Source organism: Thunnus maccoyii, chromosome 22, assembly GCF_910596095.1.
Source record: "Thunnus maccoyii chromosome 22, fThuMac1.1, whole genome shotgun sequence".
Taxonomy (NCBI): Eukaryota; Metazoa; Chordata; class Actinopteri; order Scombriformes; family Scombridae; genus Thunnus; species Thunnus maccoyii.
In genome coordinates this window covers 20,294,169-20,316,611 of record NC_056554.1, presented here as the reverse complement: position 1 = coordinate 20,316,611, position 22,443 = coordinate 20,294,169, and the positions used below count along the sequence as shown (strand labels likewise).

The 22,443-nt window shown below is 39.2% G+C and overlaps 1 protein-coding gene across 5 annotated transcripts in view; it reads right to left on the bottom strand.

Annotated features, from left to right (window-relative positions):
- The window catches only part of col4a6 (collagen, type IV, alpha 6), a 134,266-nt gene that overhangs the window by 40,879 nt on the left and 70,944 nt on the right, over nucleotides 1–22,443 (bottom strand). For all 5 annotated transcript variants that reach the window (XM_042400493.1, XM_042400492.1, XM_042400494.1 and 2 more), the window contains exon 4: nucleotides 21,769–21,846. In XM_042400493.1, coding sequence (XP_042256427.1) covers nucleotides 21,769–21,846 — 78 coding nt within the window. The remainder of the gene's footprint in view (nucleotides 1–21,768; nucleotides 21,847–22,443) is intronic.

Below are 22,443 nucleotides of genomic sequence, written 5' to 3'. Positions count from 1 at the left end.
ATCAAATTAAATGAAATGAAAACTCCTCACTATCCATAAGTATTGAGTAAAAAGGTAACATCCCTGCCATTATCATTAATAATAAATTTACCTATTTATCAGGTTATTTTTCATGTGCCAACATCCAACTCATGTCCTAAAATGATAGAGTTTGGCCATTTCGAATGACTGCAAACATAATTGAGCATTGTCTTCTTTTGTTTTACATCAAACAGTCACCGATCCCTTTCTGCACCTCACTGTCTTGCTCGAGAACGGCAATTTTTTACTGTTTGTCTCAGACATCTTGCTTATTTAAGTCTCTTATTGTTGAAGATGCGATCATCACAAGTATGCATATAATCCTCTTGTAAATCCCGTTATCAACCACTTTTGTCACTTCTCCCCACCTTTCATCAAAATCTTCAATTAAATACCATCATCTACCCGATGCGGGAGTTTACATGCGGTGATGGGGACACTTGCAAACAAATTGCTGGGGAAGCCATTTTGTCCTTGTGTAACAGATTTGGCGGGTGTGTTTACATGAGACAGGGACAAGCCGGGGCGGAAAAACCCAGCTATGGGGTTTCTCACATGATTGTGCCTCACAATCCCACATCTCAGATGTCTTAGATGGTGAAGTGCTTTACGTGGGCATGTAGTGGCATGTGGTCTCAGATGGTGGTCTGGAAGAGAAGCTGCTACTGTAGATTACTGTTTGAACATCACAGGTAAAATTAAGTTTTTGGGAAATAACTGATGATTTGGGAGTAAAAAGTACGTGTTAAAGAGCCCAAAATTCATTGTAAAGCTTTTATTTTTACACGAATGTACTTGTGCCGCAGGTGACAGGCTGCACTACCTATTTTCATCCACATGATGGCAGTAAAAAAACAACGAAGCAACATTAACAGGTGGGTTTGCACTGATTTAGAGCTGGATGAATGAACACGCCAGAGAAATCCCTCTCCTATGAGACTGGGCTCGTTAAGACAAACACACACTCACGACTTCAACTACTGACAACCTGCCATTAGCTCATATTTTAGGCAGTATAACAGGGTAAAGGAGAGAGAGGAGACGGATGGAGGGAGAAGAGGGCGGAGAGAGGGACAGATGTCTTGTGTTCGGGTCAAAAAGTCAGAGGATTTGTGCTGCAGAGCTGCACACTGAAATCTGGTTTATTATTGTGTAAATATAATATAACTTAAAACTACAAGGTGCTTACCTAACATGAAAATATATACAACGGTTTTTGAATGTTTGGGAAAGTGTGCATCATATCAGAAATTACAATATGAGCAAATTCTTTTCATTTCCGCCCCTATACGGAAATGTGCTCATAAATTAATTCACATAAATGTCACACAATAAAGTTAACTGGGAATGTAAACCAGTGCTGCAGATGTGCATTTAACATTTATGAGACATCTGTAGATTTATTTATACAGCTGAGATGCATGTGGATGCTTGCATGCATGTATATTGTGTTTGACTGCAGACTCGAGAGGATGTTTCATTGACTGCGCTGAACTTTTACGACGACATTCTTGTCTTAAACCCCTTAACATCGCACTTCACTTAACCTTACAGATTATTGAGTTATATACACTTAAATCAGAACTTATCAAAGGGGAATTAAAAGGGTCTTGATTCCTTAATGTTTAGTTTCCAAACCCAAAAGACAAACGTCAAAGTAACAGAAACGTATGAACACATTATTACATTGACACACCATAGACTGCGGTGCATGCATATAGGCCTATGCACAGAGGTTAAACACCCTTCATTACACACACAGTAAGATAAGGTTTGCACACCCCTCAATAGTTCAATGCACACACATACATACATAATACAGAAAGGAAGGTAATTTTCAATCCACACCTGGTCCTATTCGTATATAACTGCTCTGCCTGCAGACACAAAACCATTTAAACCAGATCCGAGCTATCTCTGACATATCAAATTTCACAATTGGGGACATCAGGGACAGTTTATAGCATCCGAACCATTTAGATACAAACTGACAGTCATACAAAAGTATACACTGACTCTTAAATGCCTTCTTGTGACTGTCTAAACTTTATGTTTTATCCTAGTATAAGGTAAAGCAGACTTGTTTGGCACCTAAGTGATTACCGTTTCTGTATCTGATATACATCGCCTAATGACTTCTCTCAAACGTGACTTAAACAAAATGCACTTAGAAGATGAAGACATGATAATATTATTAAATGGTGATGGTATAGGTGGATTTTGTCACCTTCAGATAGAGCTAGGCTAGCTGTTTCCCCCTGTTTCCAGTCTTTATGCTAAGCTAAGCTAAGCATCTCCTGGCTGTTGCTTCATATTTGTTGCACAGACATATTGATCTACTAATTTTTCCCAAAATGTTGAGCTATTCCGCTGAGTTCACAGTCAACCAGTTAACGTAAAGGGCATGCAAGAAGATACTACATTGTTCATTTCTCAAGAGGTTGTGATATGTAGTACAACAATCTAACGCTCAGTGACGTCTTACTTACACAGAACTGCTCTCCAGAGACCGAAAACGTGACTGCTCTTTGGAGTCTTTCTAAACAAACTTCCATTACTGTAATCTCCATAATGAAGGAACATGTCATAGCATGTTTTTAATAGTTTCAGAGGTCTACAGCACAGAGGAATAAGATATATCAGGCTTTGGATACACATACATTACTGGTTTGGCTCTGCATATGAGATTTGTTGAGAAATCACCAGCCATAACCTTTAACATAACGTCTCTGACTGCAGTGATGTCATTGAGATTAAATTCCTTTTCGTTTACTGCACTTGGCTTTTAGAAGTGACAATGATCCTGGATTAGCCTTGACCACACTGTGCGTCTGGTCGAGGTTGCAGCTCTGCTTCCAGCCCGCGGCCTCGGGGCAGGCGGTGTAATGACAGGGCTGTGCCAGGTAAAGGCGGCTTGCTGGAGCTGTCTGGCTCACAGCTCGCACTCACACCTGGTTTCACCCAGGGAAAATATGCAGAGGTCCCACAGAGAGCCACTTTCTCTCACGCCTCACCTTCCCTCTGGCTCATTTTCTCCATCACTCTTTCTTTTTCAACTTTGTCACCATGACTTTTGTCTCCTGTATTGTTCCTGTCCTCTTTCTTTTTCACCATTCTGCCTCCCTCTACCTTCTATCTGCCTCTAACCTGTCTTCACCTCAGTTGTAATCACAGTAAAAGTGCCAACCCCCCTATTAACTGTTTAGTAATGTCTGAAAATCCTTCTGGAACCTGCTCAGGTCTCTCAGGGTCATCTCCTCAAAAGGCAACGTCTGTCTAGTATCTATTTTTCAGGTCACATGGGTCACTTTCAGAGACTGCTGGGTATTCTGTCTGCTTTTTTATGTAGGAGGTGAGAGTTGAAGTGTTAGTTAAGGTGAAAAGATGGTTTCTTTGCCCTAATCATAGTTGACCTGCCAAATCATGCTCATATTTACATCTACAAGAGTACAGATGTTGATGACCAGCATCCTAAAAGAAAGACAAATTTAAAAAATACAAAACACGCATGCAAATAATAGACTATTCCAAACTTTTGAAAAGCTATTAAATTTTAGTGGCAACTTAAATTCAGTCTGTAGAGAGTCTCTTTGAGGATCAGCTGGAAGTGAGTGTCTTTGAGTTTTTGAAAGAGGAAGTGAGTGAGTGTGTTTCCGAGGGTTTCTGTTTATTCCCAAACATGGCATGGAATTAAAAAATGCAGTGGAGAAGAAGATCACAGAGAGCGAGGAGGGAAGAGTGGAGAGTAGAGATAAAAGGGAAGGGATGAAAGGGAACAAAAAAAGGGGAAAAACACAGAATACCAATAAAGATCAAATGAGAGCTCTGTTAAATGACAATCACACGATTTAGAAACTCAGTAAATTTAGATTGGACGATGAGGCTGCTCTGAAAATGACCACTAGGTGGCAATCTTCCACCCAGGTTGTCAATGTACCTCTGTATTTGAGTTTTCAGCTCATTGTTTAGCTGTCTGGCTGCAACTTCACTGTTTTTGTTCATTCTCAGTGCTTTCATAGTGTCATTTTTGGCCGCAGCAGGCAGTTGTTTGCAGAGAAAATGCACTAAAAACCCCAATGTACACTACCTGCTCAGCACCAAACGGCAAACAGACACAGTTAGCTGTAGACTAGCTGGTGAACATAGTGGAGCATTTAGCAACTAAAGAGCCAGATATTTCCCTCAGGAGTTGGTAGAGAGCTAAAAAAAAGTGTGAATATTGGACTTACATTCACCAGGTAGACAGAAACTCTAAAATGAATGATAATGTTGCTCTGTAACTGCTGTAAATAAACAACTGTTTGCTGACCAGTTCAACACATCAACTTGAAAGGTGATGATATGTCAGTGTTGCGTTCATAATTGGTTTCTGCTGCCACCAAGTGGCCAAAAAATCAGTTAATGGAAGTTTAAAGACCCTTAATATTTAGTGTCACTCCTATAATTTTTTTTTGGGAGGGGGTTTAATATTTCGGTTAGGGTTAGATTATGCTATTCGGTATACTTTGGTTCTTAAAAATACATATTGCTCGTGTGATCTAATTTGCAGACATGATGAAAATAATGTGCATTTCTTTTTATACACATCAGGACAAGTTTTTATCAGAGATCAGTCTCTTCCTGCCAGTGTCTCCCCGAGTCCCAACACCATCTCACCACAGATGCCCTCGCCAGTTGGCATCTCTGTCTGTTTTCATGCCAGAGCGTCGGATCTCCACCCGGCTCTTCCAGACCTTCCACCCTCATCACCTTCCAGCAGACTGGTCAGTTTGTAGGCCCAAATCCCCTCCACCACAAAGGGCACAATGGAGCCTATTCTGGGCCACTAAGCTCTCTGGACTTACTGCTCCCATCAGGCCTACCTCACTTCCTGATAGAGGAGAGTGCTTGGACAGACAGATTCTCGCCGCCATGTGTGCGTGAAAACCGGCATGTGTGTGTGTGTTGTCGTCGAACGCACGCGCATGCAAACGCGGACGTGCACACACCCTCAGGCCCTCGGAGGGTTTAGCGGGACGTATTGTTCTGAGGGCCGGGTGTGCTAGGGAGAAGATTTCAACTGTCACACCGCATGCTCACTGCGGGACGGTGATGGGAACAACGTTTACGGGGGGAAGGGGTGTAGGAGGGGGGGGTTGGCGAATGGGTGTGTTGGGTCTTTGGGTGCAAGTTTAATCAGCGGGGCAGTCTGATAAACCAATTACAGCTTGAGCCACATGCACACACAGGCATGAATCGGCAGAACCTCAAACGCCCTCGACAAAAAAAAGGCCGAGCGATGGCTACAAAATGTGCTCAAAGAACGGGACTTTTGATGCTCTTGAACACAAAATGACACAACTGAAAACACTAAAGAAAAAGTCAGCAAGCTCCCACACCCATCTACACTCACACACACACCCATCTACACACCCATCTACACACACACACACACACACACACAGAAGATAAAGAAGGGAATCCTCTCTAGATGGGAATGTTTAGGTTGTGTCGTCTTTTTTCCCTCCTATCCGCTCTAGCGATCAGACCGCGAACCCAAACACCTTTGTTTATCTCAGACATGTTTGTCCTGCTCAGGATGAGTGATCACAAAGCAACCACAGACACGGTGGGGAGAGAGAACGAGAGAGAGAGGGCCACTTTACCTCAGGATGCGGGCTTTTAAGATAGAATATGTCTCAGATACTCACGTACATCTGTACTTAATTGTCTTTCTGCGCTATCCTGAATTTTTACATTTTGTCTAGCTCGTTTATTGGTCACCTGTTATTATGTGAGATTTTTGGATTTTTTTTGGCAAGTCTGATGCAAACGCCTGAAGCCTTCAGCTGTCTTGTTTTCATACCAGTTGCCACATGAAGAAACAAGAAGGGACCTCATGTCTGCAAGCCAATAGGAAGAGAGAATGAATTGAAATTTGGACTGTTGATTCAACAAAAGGAGAGGATTTCTATTTTCTGACATTTTATAGACATACAGATTAATTGGTAATGAGCAGACCTACTGAGATTTGTTCCCCTGTATACTAAGTACTTATATGGATCACCTTAAAGTAAAGCCAATTTTTAAAAAATCTACATAAACCAATATCACAAATTTGCCTCAGGGGGCTTTACAATCCATACAGCAACCATGTACTGTGACTGAAATTTGTCTTCTGTCCGTCTCTGTACTGTTAACTGTCCAATAAAGCAAAAACGCCCCCAAAAATCAACTTAAATGTGTTTTGACGAGTGTCATATACCGCCAGAGGTTGCTAAATATCCACTGTGTCCTTCTGTTTTTTCCTCCTTGGTTTCACTGGTTTTAGATTCCACTGAAATCCAGATCAATCATAGTTATCAATACACAATAAATCTGACCACTACGTGCACATGTACACTCTCTTTCTCCTCTTTTCTTTCTTCCACAGACTGTGTGTGTTTTTCCTGCCTCATTCCCACCCCTCCTCTCCACCTCTGACTCATCTGTTTGTGGTGATGGCCGCCATTAAACAAACAACCTGTTCTCTCTTTTCATCCAGGTGCTTTCCACTCCAATAAAAACCCCATTAGCGGACAGTGCCCCTGCTGTCCCACGGTGATGATGTCATAAAGTCGTGGTGTTTTCTCAGCTGCCGGGCAGGAGGTGGAAGAAGCTAGAAAAATAGAATACTTTCCGGTTGGTTGTTTTTGCATTTATCTTTTTGTTATTTGAATGCAGGATATTACGAGACTCGACAGACTTCTTTCTCCAACTAAGAGCCTTCGCTTATCACCAGAAGATGCTCAGTCCTAGAAATGTTACTTAAATGGTGTAATTGGGCTAAAACAAGCTTGCATGTCCATAAAAATTAGCCTGAGGTGACAACAACCTTAGAGTACAGATGTAATTGGCATGTATGGCCAGTTTAAATGCCGACGACCTTTAAAATCACCATACAGATGTGACTGTTGAGGTAAAGAAGGTGCAGATGTTTGCTAAAAAATGAATTACTATGCTTAATTAGGAGTTGTTTGGCTCGTATTGGGTCATGCTGAGATAAAGTGGGCATGAAAAGTGATCAAAGTGTCTTTGATTGACACCAATAAATAAAAGCTGCAGTTAATCTATACATCTATAAATTTAAAAACTCTACATTTCATCTTGATTTTGAGATTCAGACAATATTTTTTTCTTTGCCGTGCTACATTTTGTTTTGGGGAGGAACCATAGAGGTGGGACGATTGCATCACTTACAGGAATAACAAAAAAAAAGAGGGGGAGCAGCGAAGGAGATACTGTAGAGAGTGTTGAAAGATACATCCCATATGGAGGGAAGAGATGATAGGGGTGTCGGGGAGAAAAAAAAAAAAATTGTAAGTAATGAATGTATCACATTATTTCATTAGGAAAAGTAAGAGCATATGGTGTCGAGACAGCGGGGAAGATATGGAGACGCCTGTGTAGTTTCTGATAACATAATCTCACAAGTGATGCTGTAAGCTTCTCTTCATTTGCTCTACAAAAGCAGATGCATCTACAAAATCCTGTAAAACCTGCAAAGTTTTATTTTTGCGCTTATATTTGTTGGTGTTTTTTAGTTGTACAGTGGTAGCAGCTATAGCAAGGATTTTAAAATATCAAGGTCATGACTTCCCTGAAACCCCCCAGAAACATTTGACCAGATATAAAAATTAAAGTCTGTGAAATGTTTTAATTACTTGAATTTTTTGTATTAAATTTATTAACTTTGTTTTAGTTTCTAGAAGGAAAAAATTCAGATGGAGACATAAATATTTTTTCTATTTATTAACCTAAATGCAAATTAATTGAAATGTAAATCTGTAATCAGCCAATACAATATCAAAAAGTGTTGAGAGCTGCAACGATTAATTGATAAGGCAATCATCAGGAAATTAATCAACTATTTGATAATCAATTGTTTGTTTCACTCACTTTTTAAAGCAACAACGTCAAACATTTGCTGGTTCAAACGTCTCCTGGTTGAGGATTCAAAGACACCATTATGAGCATTTTTCACTATTTTATGTCACTTTATAGACCAAATAACTAATCGATTAATTGAGAAAATATTTGGCAGATTAATCGATAATAATAAAATAATCCTTAGTTTCGGCCTTAGACTTCAGTTTCCTCAACAGCTACTTTTCTTTAGTCTAGTTTCAGACAGTTTTATTGTCCTACGATGCCCCAAAATATGTTTTAGAAGCTTTAAATACAACATTTTTGACACAGAAAAAGTCTGAATGAACTCAAAAAACCAAACAAAAAACCTCATTCTTAAAAGTTCAGTATCCGATATCGACTGTCGGAAACCAGTATGACTCCAACTTCCATTACCAAACGACGTTGGGAGTGCGTCAACAGCGCCAGCAACAGCCAAGAATGTAAAAGACGACACCAGGCTGTGTTGTTTTAGATCTGATTAATCAGAGACGTAGAAAAAAATGTGTTTATGACAGGAAGTTATAAACGTGAACATCCTGGTTTCCCTTCAGCTTCACCTCTCTTTGTTTATCAGAGGGAGAGAGTTGTGATCACTGTCTGCATGACAAAAGAACTAAAAATGTGCATCTGTGTGAGGACGAGCTCGATCCAGCTGTGTTTAGTTAGGTCGGGATTGAGATTCCTGCGGAGTTTGTTAATACTCTGCTAATGTGCATATTTTCTGTATCTGTGTGCGTGTGTGTGAATCAGCGGCGTGGGACTCTTCTCCTCTACTTATCTCCGTTATCTCTGCTCCTTCAAAACTAGACTCCGCCGTTAGGAAACACAGCAGACAGCTGAGCCACCTAACTTTTTTTTTTTTCCTCCCTCCTGATACAATCTGACACCCACCCAAACTGCAGGTGACGCCCCGCCGACTACATTCATGCGCTGAGGGTTGAGATCAAAAGACAAAAATAAGTAACACTCCTGAAATTCCTGTCTAACTTTTTCGAGCATGGGGGTTCATTCTCGACCTGAACGCATAGACGTGATAACATATTCTACACTCAAAGTTCACTTACTTTGCTTTTACGAAAGCTTTCAGCCATATCCCATGACCTTTGTCAGGAAGGGGGAACTTGCTCAAGTGTCATTATGTGACCTTTTAAAGGACCAGTGTGTAACATTTAGGTGTATCTATTGGCAGAAATGGAATATAATATTCATAAGTATGTTTTATTTAGTGTATAATCCCATAATGAAAATAAGAATTGTTGTATTTTCATTATCTTAGAATGAGCCCTTTATATCTACGTAGGGTCCTCTGCCACTGGTTATTTAACTACCAACTTTTCTGTATAGTGGCAGTTAATTAGTGCATTTGAAAGCACTTAACAAACCAGAGCCCCGTTTCCAAAAGAATCTGAAGGCTAACAAACCTTCTTAAGCTCATGATGTGTTTCCCAAGACGCTCTAATCGTAGATTAACGAGTGACTCCTAAACACTCGTAGGAGGCTGAGAGCATCTTAACAAGCACCGCAACTTGTAGGAGGAACCAAAAACTACTTTTTTTTATTGTTTTGTTCATTTTTATGTCTACTTTTATCATGAACAATGGTGTTCTTTAAGTGTTTAAATCAGAAAACAGAAAAATAAAGCTAAACTAACACAAAGTCGTCATTGTCTTCCTCTTCCACTTTTCGCCAACATAGTCATCCCTTCTGGTTGAAATGCTACTATTATGATGGGATATGATGTGCATGTTGTTTGTCACATGGTTATAGGCTTATAGGAACCACTATTGCCTCATTTTGGTTTAAATATGAGCTCAAGAGTAACGTCTGTCTCGAGCAGGACAAAATTGTCTTTGAATGGTCTTTTCAATCAAGCTGAGGAAATCCATGTTTCTGGTATTTCCTACTACGTTTAAAGAAAACTGGTTTCTCGTTTATATGTTTAAGAAATCAGCTTCTGAAAGTCGACTGTAACCCGGTTATTTACTGTATGTATTTGCATGTAATTGACCTCACAGCTGAATAAAAAGAGCTGAATGGAAACTAAACTTCTACTTCAAATTTAATTTTTTACCCTCAAATCTTGCCTCAACTGAACCTTGAGAAAGTTTTAAAGGGATTTAAAATATGTTTTTTTTTTCATATTATCTGTTTGTTTCTTTTGTCTACTTAATTGTACATAAAATGCTGTTTTAACAGTTTGATACGTGTTAGCACAGGTCATATTTAGAAGTGATGGTGTATTGTACATAACTGACATCATATATTACCAGCTGCCGATGCACACACACGTAGACATACCACACACACACACACACACACACACACACACACACATATAAACATAACTGCACAGTCCAAAGTATTTTTGTTTGTGAGGTGATGAGCGTCTACATGTTTAACAGTGTTTCACTGAGTTTTGCTGAGTGCAGTAATGAGCAGGGCAGGGCGACTGTGCTGAAAAGAAAATGTCATAAATGATAGTTTGGATTTGTGTTAACAGTGTGTGTGTATATGTGTGTGTGTGTGTGTGAGTGGAAATGTCATAAACAGTTGTGCCATCATCATCACATCAAATCACAAGAGCCTATAAAATCAGTAATAACCAGTTTTGCGCATTCCTGCACATGTTTGCCCATTAGATCACCCAGAAGGTATCTAATTCCTGCTCCGTGCAGAAACGACAACAGAAGAGCTTCCCCTCTGGCATGTTTTCCATTTAATTTACTTTTATCCTTTTACTCTCATTCTTTTAAGGCTGTAATTAAGAATAGATGAGTAAGAATGTCACCGAATCTTCTTGGTGCATTTCTGTAAGCTTCTGCAGCACTTCAAAATTCAAATCTCTTTGAAATAAACTGTCTTAACGTATGGATCATGTTTCATGCAATATAATAATAGTTAAGTATTTAAAAGGGTGAAAGAACTTGCCCTTCATTGCACCTTGTAATTAAACCTCAGGTGTGTAAGAACATCTTGCTGTGTTCTTCTGGCATGCGGGTTATTACGAGTTCACTATAAAGTGTCACTAACTGCATCTTTCCATCTGTGCAGAGTCTGATGAGAAAAGCAGCATCTCTGTTCAAATCTGCACTGTTAAAAACCATCAGAATAAAGATTAAATAAACTGAAACTAAATGACAGTTAGCTGCAGATATCTGCTTTTAACAGTTAAAAAAAAAGCATCAAATGTTATTTGTTTGGGACATGCACCACATACCCATAAACTCAGAAAGGTTTCTCCAACTCACTGGAGTTCCTGGAGGAGCCATAAGGGGGCAGTAGAGTGCATTAGAAACTGATGCACCTACAGAAGGTTCACCTTTAATATGAATGTCTTCTCCTGTCATGTGCTTTGCTCCAATTTTACTTAAAACTGAAAAAAACTTTTAAGATTCAACTGGAAACAACTTCTTCTGCTGTTTGGTTCCTCTTTTACTTGCTTTTTTAAATCCTCTTCTGTCCGTTTCTGTCTTTGTTATTTCACCTTTAGATGAGATAATAGTATAAAACACAAGATCCAAGCATCCAAATAGGTGAAAGACACTGAGTGTAACGAGAAAGGACAGATGGAAGGAAGGCTGATGGAAGACCTTGAAGACTACAACACACACACACACACTTGGTGCCCCTGACCTTCTTGTCTACTCTGGCCTTTGTTGTTGGCTGTGACCTTTGACCTCTCTTAGACTAAACGCTATGTATGGTGAAGGGGATGAGCCGACAATGAGTGAGTGTCAGGTGTGTTTAAAAGAGAAAGAGAGAAAGAGAGAGAAGTTCAAAGCTAAAAACCGCAACCTTCCATCGTTTCAGCTCGAACCGAAAGATGCGTTTTTTTGTTTGTCGAGCCGTTTTCGGACAATAAGCAGTGTAAAATGGCTGCTCTACCGCCATTTTACAAGTGTATGTGGGTTAAGACGAAGCCTAAACAAAGCCCACCACCATTTTTAGACTACCTCAAAGGGACAGAGATAGATAAAATGCCATACAGGGGCCCAGCACTGCTGTGTGTGTGGGGAGAAAAATGTTTGGATGACAGGACACTACTGATAAGAAAGTCCTGTACATTAGTCTGGTCTGTAGGTACATTGTCATACATGTCACACACACACACACACACACACACACACATATATAACAGTAACATATGCATATACCCCTAAAATACACACCCATACATAGGAGCGCTAACTCAGCGAAACCCAGACGAGCTTAATAATCACAAACACAACACATTAGAGAACGCATGCAGAGAGAGAGATAGAGAGAGAGAGAGAGAGAGAGAGAGCGAGAGAGAGGGAGAGAGAGAGAGAGGCTGGAAAGATATATTGAAAGATAAGGAAGAGAGAGACAAAGATCAAAGTCGTCATTCATGCTTATCGCAGGGTCGCGCGACTGCCAGCGCAGATTATCAGCGCGCGATCCGAGCCTATCTATGTGCGATTGTGTGTGTTTGCAAAAAAAAAAAAAAATATATAGATAAGTCTTTCATCCCCCCCGCTTCTTTAAATCATAACATCTTCATAACACTTAACCGAATAGTTTTAGTCGTCTAAAGAAGAAACAATTACGACTGAGCTCTCGCACGTCAACTCACAGGTGCATAGAGTCCGAAAAGAGGTTGTGCTCACTTTATTAACACGCTTTGTGGTTCTGGTGAAGATTATCGACGCAGAGCAAAATTAGAGTGGTTACTTCTCAGTTGTCTAAACTAGAAAAACAACAAAAAGTGGAAAAGCTGCACTTTTATAACTATAGTGTGTGTTTTTAGTCATTTTTTTTAAAGAAATAATGTCCAAATTTTCTGATTCAAGCTTTTTCAAAAGCTTCAGTGATACTAAACTGAATATCTTTGGTGTTGTGGACAAAAGAAGACATTCAAAGAAACACTGACCGACATATATGATATTTTATAGACTGATCGATTAATTGAGAATATAACTAAAAGAAAATAATCGTAGTTGCAGCCCTCAGATTTTTATAAACCTGACAAACAAACATGTTGTTGTATTTTTGTCATACTAATAGGGACTGATTGGTAAAACATGCATACAGACTATATTGGAAGGCACTTTTTAGGTTGGAGAACTTGTAGTTTTTTCCCATTGTCCCTCTTCTTTAGAATTTAAATTAAATGAATCAACAAATAATAATAATAATAAAAAACGTATCATTCCTGGTGACTGTTTTTGAAACTGTGTGTTCGTGTTTTTTCTGTTTTCCAGACAGCCTTTGATTGCACTTCTGTGAACATCACGTCGGAGACCCTTTACACCTTGCATTAAAATGCGTCTCGTATCCAGATCGTATCTACATATGATTTAACCTGATTACATTTACACCTGGTATTAATATGTGTCTCCAGTGTCCACATTGAGATCCGATCCTCCGTCCAGCTCAAACAACCGAACGTCACATCCTCCTCATCCCCTTTACCAGGGCTAAACATGGGTCGATCACCCATCACTGCGGCCACTTCATTAAAAAAGGGACAAGTTACTCCGCCCCTGCCACTTTTCCTGTTATTGTCCTTGGTTTTTCTGTACGCCAGTTTCATGTGTTAAACGTTTCGTTGACATTGCAGCCAGAGTGGTTGTAGCTGTTCTCCTGCATTTGCTTAACCAATGCTCGGTTGCGATATGAATCGCCAAGTTTCACTTGTATACTTTCATCGGACCAAATCAGAAGCAGACATTTGGTCTCCATCAGTCTCTTGAATATCCACAGCTTTGCTGCTGCTTTCTTGCTAGCTCGCTAACTGGCTAATTGCTGCTACCTCTCTGGTTTGGAACAGTTAATTACGTATTTCCGCCCACTTAGTTGTTATATGCGATGCAATTGCATTTACAATTGTGTTCAACGTGGTCACAATGTGTCCCCGACAACCTCTGGAGGTGGTTTAGCCAATCGGATCACAATCCATCCTGTGTGCATCTTCGGTGCATTTGCACCTGTAGTTTCATGTGGTCAAACTCTATTTGATTACAATCCGATCACCCAAAACGCATTTTAATTCAAGGTGTAAAGGGGGTCAAAGTGACATTATCATTGAGGTCGTGCAGCTGTAAACACACTATAGATAGATTCAGTAAGTCATCATTAATATAACTTTGGCTAAAATTAAAGCAAGAATGATGTCGGATCTTTAACATGTTTCCAGAAATTGATGAAAATTAAATACAAAGTAGGAAAAAACACTCCAAAATCTAATTCAGTCTGCTTTATCTTGACTTTTTCTTTCTTCAATCACAATGATATCACTCTATTTAGTCTCTGACTCTTCTTTGTTCTCTAGCAACTCAATTGTTCATCTCTTTATGAGCAAAACAACATACTGCAGTCAAGCATTTCTTCCATTTTCCTCACATCTTCCTTTTCTTTATTGTTTAGGGACTTTAACTGAATAAAAAAGTGGTCAATTTGTCTTTATCTTTTTCATCTGGTTTGACATGAAAGGATTTCTGTTAACCTTTCTTTACATTCTTTCTCTCCCTCTGCGACTGTTTCTTCCTTGTCTTTTTTTTTTTCTTCTCTACCTGCTTCAGGATTAAAGTAAAGGAATTCAGTGATGGAGAGATGCAGTCTTTCATCGAGAGGCCCTGTTGAGGGGTTTCATCCCTCGTTTCTTATCTTCCCATCCCACCGAGACACACATCCACTATCACTTTACCCTCATCTCATTTTGAAAAGGGGGCGTCGCTCCACTCTCTCTTTTCCTCTCTATTCATCCTTTATTCCTGCTTCCCCTTTGTTGTCTGGGTGTGTGTTTCTTGCTTTGTCTCTCTCTCTCTCACACACACACACATACTGATTCTTCTGCTACCAGCTTCATCTCAACATTTCACTATTTGCTGGAGAGAACGCCTTTTTCAGCCAATCACAGTGTTTCTTCAGTTATTACACTGTGTTCAAATAATTAATCAATTAATTGGTTAGTGAATCAATAGAAAATGAACAATTTCAATGATTACTTTACTGTTTAAGGCATTTATCAAGTAAAAATACCAGACATTTGCTGATTCTGGCGTCTTTTTGCACTGTTTTATATTATAAAGATAGTATTTAGAGCAATTTCAGGACGTCACCTTGAGCTCGGAAAGATTGTAACAGTAAAAATAACTTTCTGATATTTTATAGATATAATGCAATTAATCAAAAATGCAGCTCTGGTTGTGTTTTTGCAGATTGCCTGGTTAAATTCAACCAGCATTCTAGTTAGCTTAGCTTATAGCAAAGAGCATTTTTAAAAATTTAATCCAAGTTGCACCATGACTGACCCTCCAAATCAAGCAAAATTTCCTTTACACACTGAAATACAGCAGAAAACATCAGGAAATCTTTATTTTGAGTTTATTTTGAGTGAATTTAACGTTTTAAATTCTCACCCACATCAAGAAATGGGCAAAATATTTGCAACATTGCCCACAATAGTCTAATATAACCAAAGGTATTAAAGGGAAAGCTATGATGTTGCATCTCTGATTGCTGACGAATTTATTTTGTCTTATATAAGAGGGGGAGACCCAATAATGTTTCCTTTAGTAAGACCCTCACTTACGATGTTAACTCCTGGATTGAAGATGTAATCACTGCAGAAACAGTTTGATTACTGCAGCATGACACAGAAAATGTTGAGCTGATCCCGCTGGCAACTTGACAAAACTAGGAAGTCCTCTCTCTCTGTTTCTGATTGACACAGACGGAGTCAGACGAAATTAAATGAAGCACACACTTCCTGACCTCTTTGCAACTTGAAAAGCTCCACACACACACACACACAGACACACACACACTATCCTGCCTGTCATCCCTAATACTGCCCTTTGACCTTTGGAGTTCACCCAGTGGGAGCGGATGTTATTGGACCTAATGGATTCAATATGACACATATATCTAAGCCAGGAAAGACTTAAGTAAAGCTTTACACACACACACACACATGTGAACACAGACCTTAAGACAGAATCTCAGGACTTTAAGAGAAAATGAAACCCTTTGGCTATTGAAAACCAACTAAAGCCAACACACAGCGTCTGGATTGTGTCTCTGTTGTGTTTGTGTTGGGGGAACGGGGTCTTCCTCCTCCAGGCATCAGCGACAGATTTAGAGCTACAGATGATGAGAGAAGCCTTGTCAATCTAGTTGTTACAAGCCTCTTTATCCTGTTCAGGAACATAAAATTGACAAGAGGCGTTGTTTGTTACTCCCACTATTATGGTTGTGTCACATTTATTGGTTTGGCAGCTTCTATTTTTTTATGCCTTGCCAAGTCTGCCCTCCGCCTCAATACGTAACACGGTGTTCTAGTTTGTGATGCCCCGAAGAGTTATTGGCACAGTTGTTGGTAATTAAAATGTGTACTTCTTTTTTCTAGTCAAAAACTGATATATTGATATAGACTATCTTTATGAAATCTGCTGCAAAGCAAGCTGGAGAAACTACAATTAAATATGATTGATAGGAATGGAAAATTCATAGTTTGTTGGCTAATTGGCTCATAATTGACTGTACACTGTTATATTTACGATTGCTGATGCAAGTCAAGTCGTTTTTTAGTGTATTTTTTGACAATTGAATTAGTTTCACTTATATATATCCATCACAGAGCTCAGATTTTGAATTTTTTTTCTCGAAAGTTTTCATTGCGCTTTATTTTCTAACATTTCCTTGATTAAAACATGTTATCTTAAAGTCGGTGTTTGTGGTCCTTTAACAGATTTACTCTTATTCGCTTTCTTGCCGAGAGAAATCATGATATCATTTAACTGTCAGCAAGAATTTTCAGAAATGTCTAATTATTCTGTTTAAGGGCCAGAAACACTTTAAGCTAGATTGTTTTAATGAAGAAGTTAGAAAGCTAAGCTAAGCTAAGCTAACTGGCTTCACCTTTAACTTTGAATTCCAAACATTTTATTCCCTTTTATTCCCTTTTACACAGAAAATATTACATCTAGCAATTTTCTGTGTTTTTCTCTCCAAAAACTAACTCATACTAACTCATAACTCATAGTTTAAAGGGCCAGAAACACAGACTTTAAGTTAGATTGTTTTAATCAAGGAAAAGTTAGAAAATGAAAGCTAAGCTAAGCTAACTGGCTGCACCTTTAACTTTAATTTGTTGTGTCTTCATTTCATCAATATTTTCTAACTTTTCCTTATTTAAAACAATCTGGTTTGAATTCTGTGCATTCCCTTTTGCACAGGAAATATTATTAATATATATATATAATCTAAAAACTAACTCAGTAGATATGAACCTTCTATAAGTAGCATTTTGTTTTGCAGATATTTACTTCTTTTTGAGTACAATATCTGCACAGAAACAGCAAGTTGCACCTGCATAGCACCGTCTATACTCTTTCTGTGACCATCCCATCCAATGATTGATCTCTTCAAGAGTTGAACTTTAAACCAGATGATCCTAAGCTCTGACAGGCAACGGCAAAAATGACAAAAGTTCAGCCCTCAGGGATCAACAGAGCATCACCGAAAATCACACAAGATGGCATTTATACTCCGTTGATCTGTCTTCATCTCATTACGTTGTTATTTTTCCTGCGCGAGGTGCCAAAGTTTCATGCAGACACAGCTCCTACACGATCATCCTTTATTTGCAGGAGACGTTTCAATAGTGAACATCCTCCTCTCGCAAGTCGCGCAGGTGAAACTGACTCAACGATTGATTCTGGTCCAAAGCAAACTCAACGTACAGAGAGATAATTAGAGGAGAATGTTTTAGAGCGTGTCACGTCTGGCTTTTTTTTTTCTATCCAGCGTGTGTGTGTGTGTGTAATCAAGATTTGCAGTGATCCCAGGAAACTTTTACTCACTTCAAAATGGAAGAATTTTTTTTCTTTAATTATCTAAAGTATGTTGACAGAGAAAAGAGACAATGCAGAAGTGTCTAAGAAATCCCAGTGTCTCAATTCTGCTTGTTTAAGCATAATTGCGTTTAGCTCACCAGTTAAATAGAGCTGAACCTCTGATTTGATTGACAGAAAGTAAACTGACTTAATCAATCGGATATTTAAGTCGCTTGTTCCAGCTTTTCAAATATTATTATTTGCTGCTTTTCATTGTTTTATATCGTTGTCAACTGAACATTTAGGGTTTTAAACTGATGTTGGAGGAAAGCTGTGGCCATTTATCACTATGTTGTGACCAAACAATTAACTTTTATTTCAGAAATAACTGTCAGATTTATAGATACTTACAAAAAAAGTAAGTATCACTGTCTTCACTTTCTCAATAAAGGCATTTTATTGAAATACCTCTATTACGAAGACAGTGTGCGGGTGTCATTTCCTCTTTTTAGTTTGTGGCTACTCCACCAACGCACCTGTCACGAAGACGACACAGGTGTACAAGAGATTTCAGATGATCTAAGATTAATAGATACTAAAAAGAATCGTTACTTATGAGTTAAATGATAATTATGAGAGGAAAATATTGATATTTTTAAATGTAGACTAAAAACCTACCTTTTCTATAGTGTCTTATAATTTAAATTATACATATTTTTATTAACATTTTACTAATTTATTGTAATCTATATATTTTGTGTAGTTCTAGCTACACAAAACTACAGTAAATTTTTGGTATTTTACTTGTATCTTGTGCTTTAGTCTCCTAATCCATATTACCATCATGTGCGTTTGTCAATCACATGTAAAGCGCTTTGACTTGTATGAAAGGTGCAATATAAATAAAGTTTGATTGATTGATTGATTGATTGGCATTGTTCCCTGTTGAACAACCAGTGAAGGTACTTTCTCTTGACCACCAATTTTCCACTTTTTTACAAACTTGCCAACCATTTTTTAATATATAGGCTGTATACAGGATGTAGTTCTGCTCTAAAACTAAGTATCACAATTACTTTTTGTGTTTTAAAGGAAGAATTATCTACTTGTTTTTCTCTCAAATTTCTCATCGCTCCCTTTACAGTCAGGAGTCCCTGACGTGCACAAACGCTGGCGTAAACTTCAGGGCTCTTAACAGCCATGATCGAGAACACGCCTCAGTGAGCCGACCTGTAAGTACAAAAGTAAAACTGAAAAGAGACAAATAAGCACCTTACCACTTAAACGGCTCCCAACAATAACAGTTAAAGAAGGTAATATAGCTACAGCTGTGTCATTTAGGCCCAGCATGAGGCCTGTACAGAGGTAGGTGGTATTACCTGAGCTATATCATTTACCTACAGGTACTTGGGTGTAATGCGGCGGCCGTCGCTATGTTATTTACCTAAAGTGGCGTACAGTAGGCAGGCAGTAAGTGTAGGCTTCTGTGTCAGACAGTAATTGTTGTTTGGATAGAGGCTGAAAGAGACCCGAGCAACAGTGTGCAGCTTACAGTTAGTCTGGTTTAGTCAGAAGTGAACACGCCGAGATCTCAGCCGGGGTTTGTTTTACACTTTTTTTTGTCATTTTATCAATAGTAGCACAACTTTATATCGAGTTTCAGCTCATTGTTTAGCTGTCCGGCTGCAGATTTACTGTTTCGGTTCACTCTCAGAGCTCTCATAGTGTCGTTTTCAGCCGCGGCAGGCAGTTGTTTTTAGATAAAAAGCTCTAAAAACCCACTGGACACAACCTGCTCAACACCAAACAGCAAACAGACACAGTTAGCGACTAGCTGATGAACACAGTGGCTCAACTGGCTTATTTAGCAGAGAGGAGCCAGATATTTCCTTCAGGAGTTAGTAGAGAGCTAAAAGAGAGTGAATATTGGACTTAAATTGGACTCTAAATGAATGATAACGCTGCACTGTAACTGCTAGATGTGTAAATTAGCAACTGTTTGCTAACATGTTCAACATATCAATTTAAAATGGGGACTTATGGGGATTTCCTACAATCCTATAAATTCCTCCTCTCTCCTCCTCCTCTTCTCCATCTGTATGTCTTCATGTACCATGAATGCATGTCACTAACTTGGCTTCTTCCCCCGGAGCTTTTTGTACTTTCTCATCCGCAGGAAACCCCAGGATCCGGGCTGTGAGCCTTCGCCGCGGGGCTGTCCTGCCTAAGCTATTTGTTATTGCTAGTCATATATCTATCGTTATTATTGTTATTGTTATTATTGTTGTTATTCTGCTTCTCTGTCCCCCTGACTTATGACTATATAAATAAACTGAATTGAAACTGAAAATGAAAAGGTGATGATATGTCTGCGTTGTGTTCACGACTTGTTTCTGCTACCTCCAGGTGGCCAAATAATCTGTTAATGCAGGTTTAAGCTTATATTTTATAACCAAAAGTCTCCAAAATTAGAAAAAGTAAACACTGTTTCAGTGTTTTCAGAGGCAAAAGATGCTAAAACTGAAATCTTTAGCGTGAAAATGAATCTTTTTCTCCTGAAGGCAGATTTTAAAGCAGGACTTCCTTGACTACTATAAATCTTACTACTGCAGCTGTATAGCGTCACCTATATATCTGATTCTTCCCCTTATTTGATTTGTTTTTTAGACACATAACAACCACAACAACAAACTCAGTCTAACCCCTCATGAGAGTTCAAACTACTTTCACATACGCCTCTTAAAATAATGAAAGGGAAAAGAGAAATCCTTCCACTTATACGTTTGCAGCCTTCATCCCTTCATCAACGAGTCAGTGCAAAGGAATTCATATCGATCCAGCAGGTTTGTATTGACATAAAACACCTGCAAAACTTCCCTCCTAAGCTGCTCTGTTTGTCACTACTGAAGTGTTAACAGCTGTGTTTGTAAATGTTTCTGTACGTAACGAAATAAGCGCGCACGTAGAGTTTACCGCAGCCATCCGTCGATGAGCGAGCTGCCTCGCTCTCTCTGCCAACATCTTCTAACAGACGGCAGTTGACATTAATTTCATGGCAGCAATGACAAGAAAATGAGTTCCTCGCCTGAAGACACTGTTTATTGTGTGTGTGTGTGTGTGTCTGATTTCTCGCCTGGGGGAATCAAATATCACAATGCAGACTATAGATAAGGACTGTTGAAACATGCATCAGACTGACAGAGTTGATATATGTGAAATAGTCTGCGGGTGTTGATGTGGGTAGTTGTGTGATGGAAAGAGCGCTGAGGTCATCGTTTCTTAAAGAAGACGTGGTAATTGAGTTGTCGTCGGGATATGAAAACATCATGTTTAATAGCTCGTAACACCTGGGTGTTCAATTATAAAATAAAGGCGACTTCAGGCTAAACCAAAGCTAAAATATTACAATAAACTATGTAAACAGAACATCTGATACACAATAAAAATCAAAAAATTTTGGTCATTGTAGCACCAATGCAATATTGGGTTGACTTTACCCAGAACCAACCAGTTGTTTTGACCCAGTATTAGTGTTATTTTTTACAGTGCTGTTGGGTTAAACTTAACTAAACTAAAATATGGTTATTTTAACCCAGAGTTGGACACATAAAGCTCAAGTTTTAGCTTCAAACTGTCACAAATTTATTGGTATTTCTACAAAAACGATGTGTCAATAACAAACCATGACATGCAAGTTTAAAAAGAGTAGATTATAACAAGGTTCGGTTTGGGTAAATAACCCAACGAACAATAAAACTGGGTCAAAACAAGTGTTGGGTGGCTTTCTGGGTAACGTTAACCCAGTATCATGTCGCTGTATTGACCTAAATCGGGTCAATTTTGAGCCGGTGTGTATAAAACCTTCACATTTCATTGCCCTTTCATGATCTACTGTGGAAAAAACTGTGCAAAGTGATGATGTGCTGTGATTTTTAAAGATGACAGAAATATGGAACGAGAGGTGAAAAAGGATTCAACGAGAGCCAAGATGGCATCATACAGGCGAGCTGCGACTCACCCTGCTGCCTTTCTCTGGGTTGCACTTGCATCCTCCGCTGCAGTCCAGGCCTGCACACGGCTCGTCAGACTTGGTACCCTGCGGACACACGGAGAGAGAGAGAGAGAGAGATTACAGCTAATGCTTTGCAAATATATCCCGGATCTCTGTTCACGCTGGAAAAATGTAGTCGACAAAAGCGAATAGGTCACCGAGCGATTTAAGGCATGTTGCTGCAAAAGAGCGAAGAGCTTCACTGATAAACAATCAAACAAAGAGACGAAACAGAGGCGGATGAGCACAAAGAGGCTCAGGTAACAACACTATGAGTCATGTGGAGATTGTGAGTTGCATCAAGGAAAAGTTGGCAGCTTGAAAGAGGGAAAATATTTAGAAAAAGGATCCCGGTAGAGTTTATTCTGGGTGTTTAATGATGAAATGTGTGATTTTTGGGGGAGTTTCTAAAGGGGGACAGATGACTCAGTGTGTGACCGTTCCCTCCAGGCCCTCCTCTCTGCTGGTTGATTAATAACAGAGACTCAAACCAGCTTTAACTACAACCAGAGTCAAACCTCTGACTAAAAGAATAGAGCCAGTGATACCGACAGAAGCCCCGGGGAAGCCCTGCGCTCTACATGACTCCGTTCATAATGTTACTCTGACCTGTGGGATGTTTGTTGTTTTCTTTAACAGGAT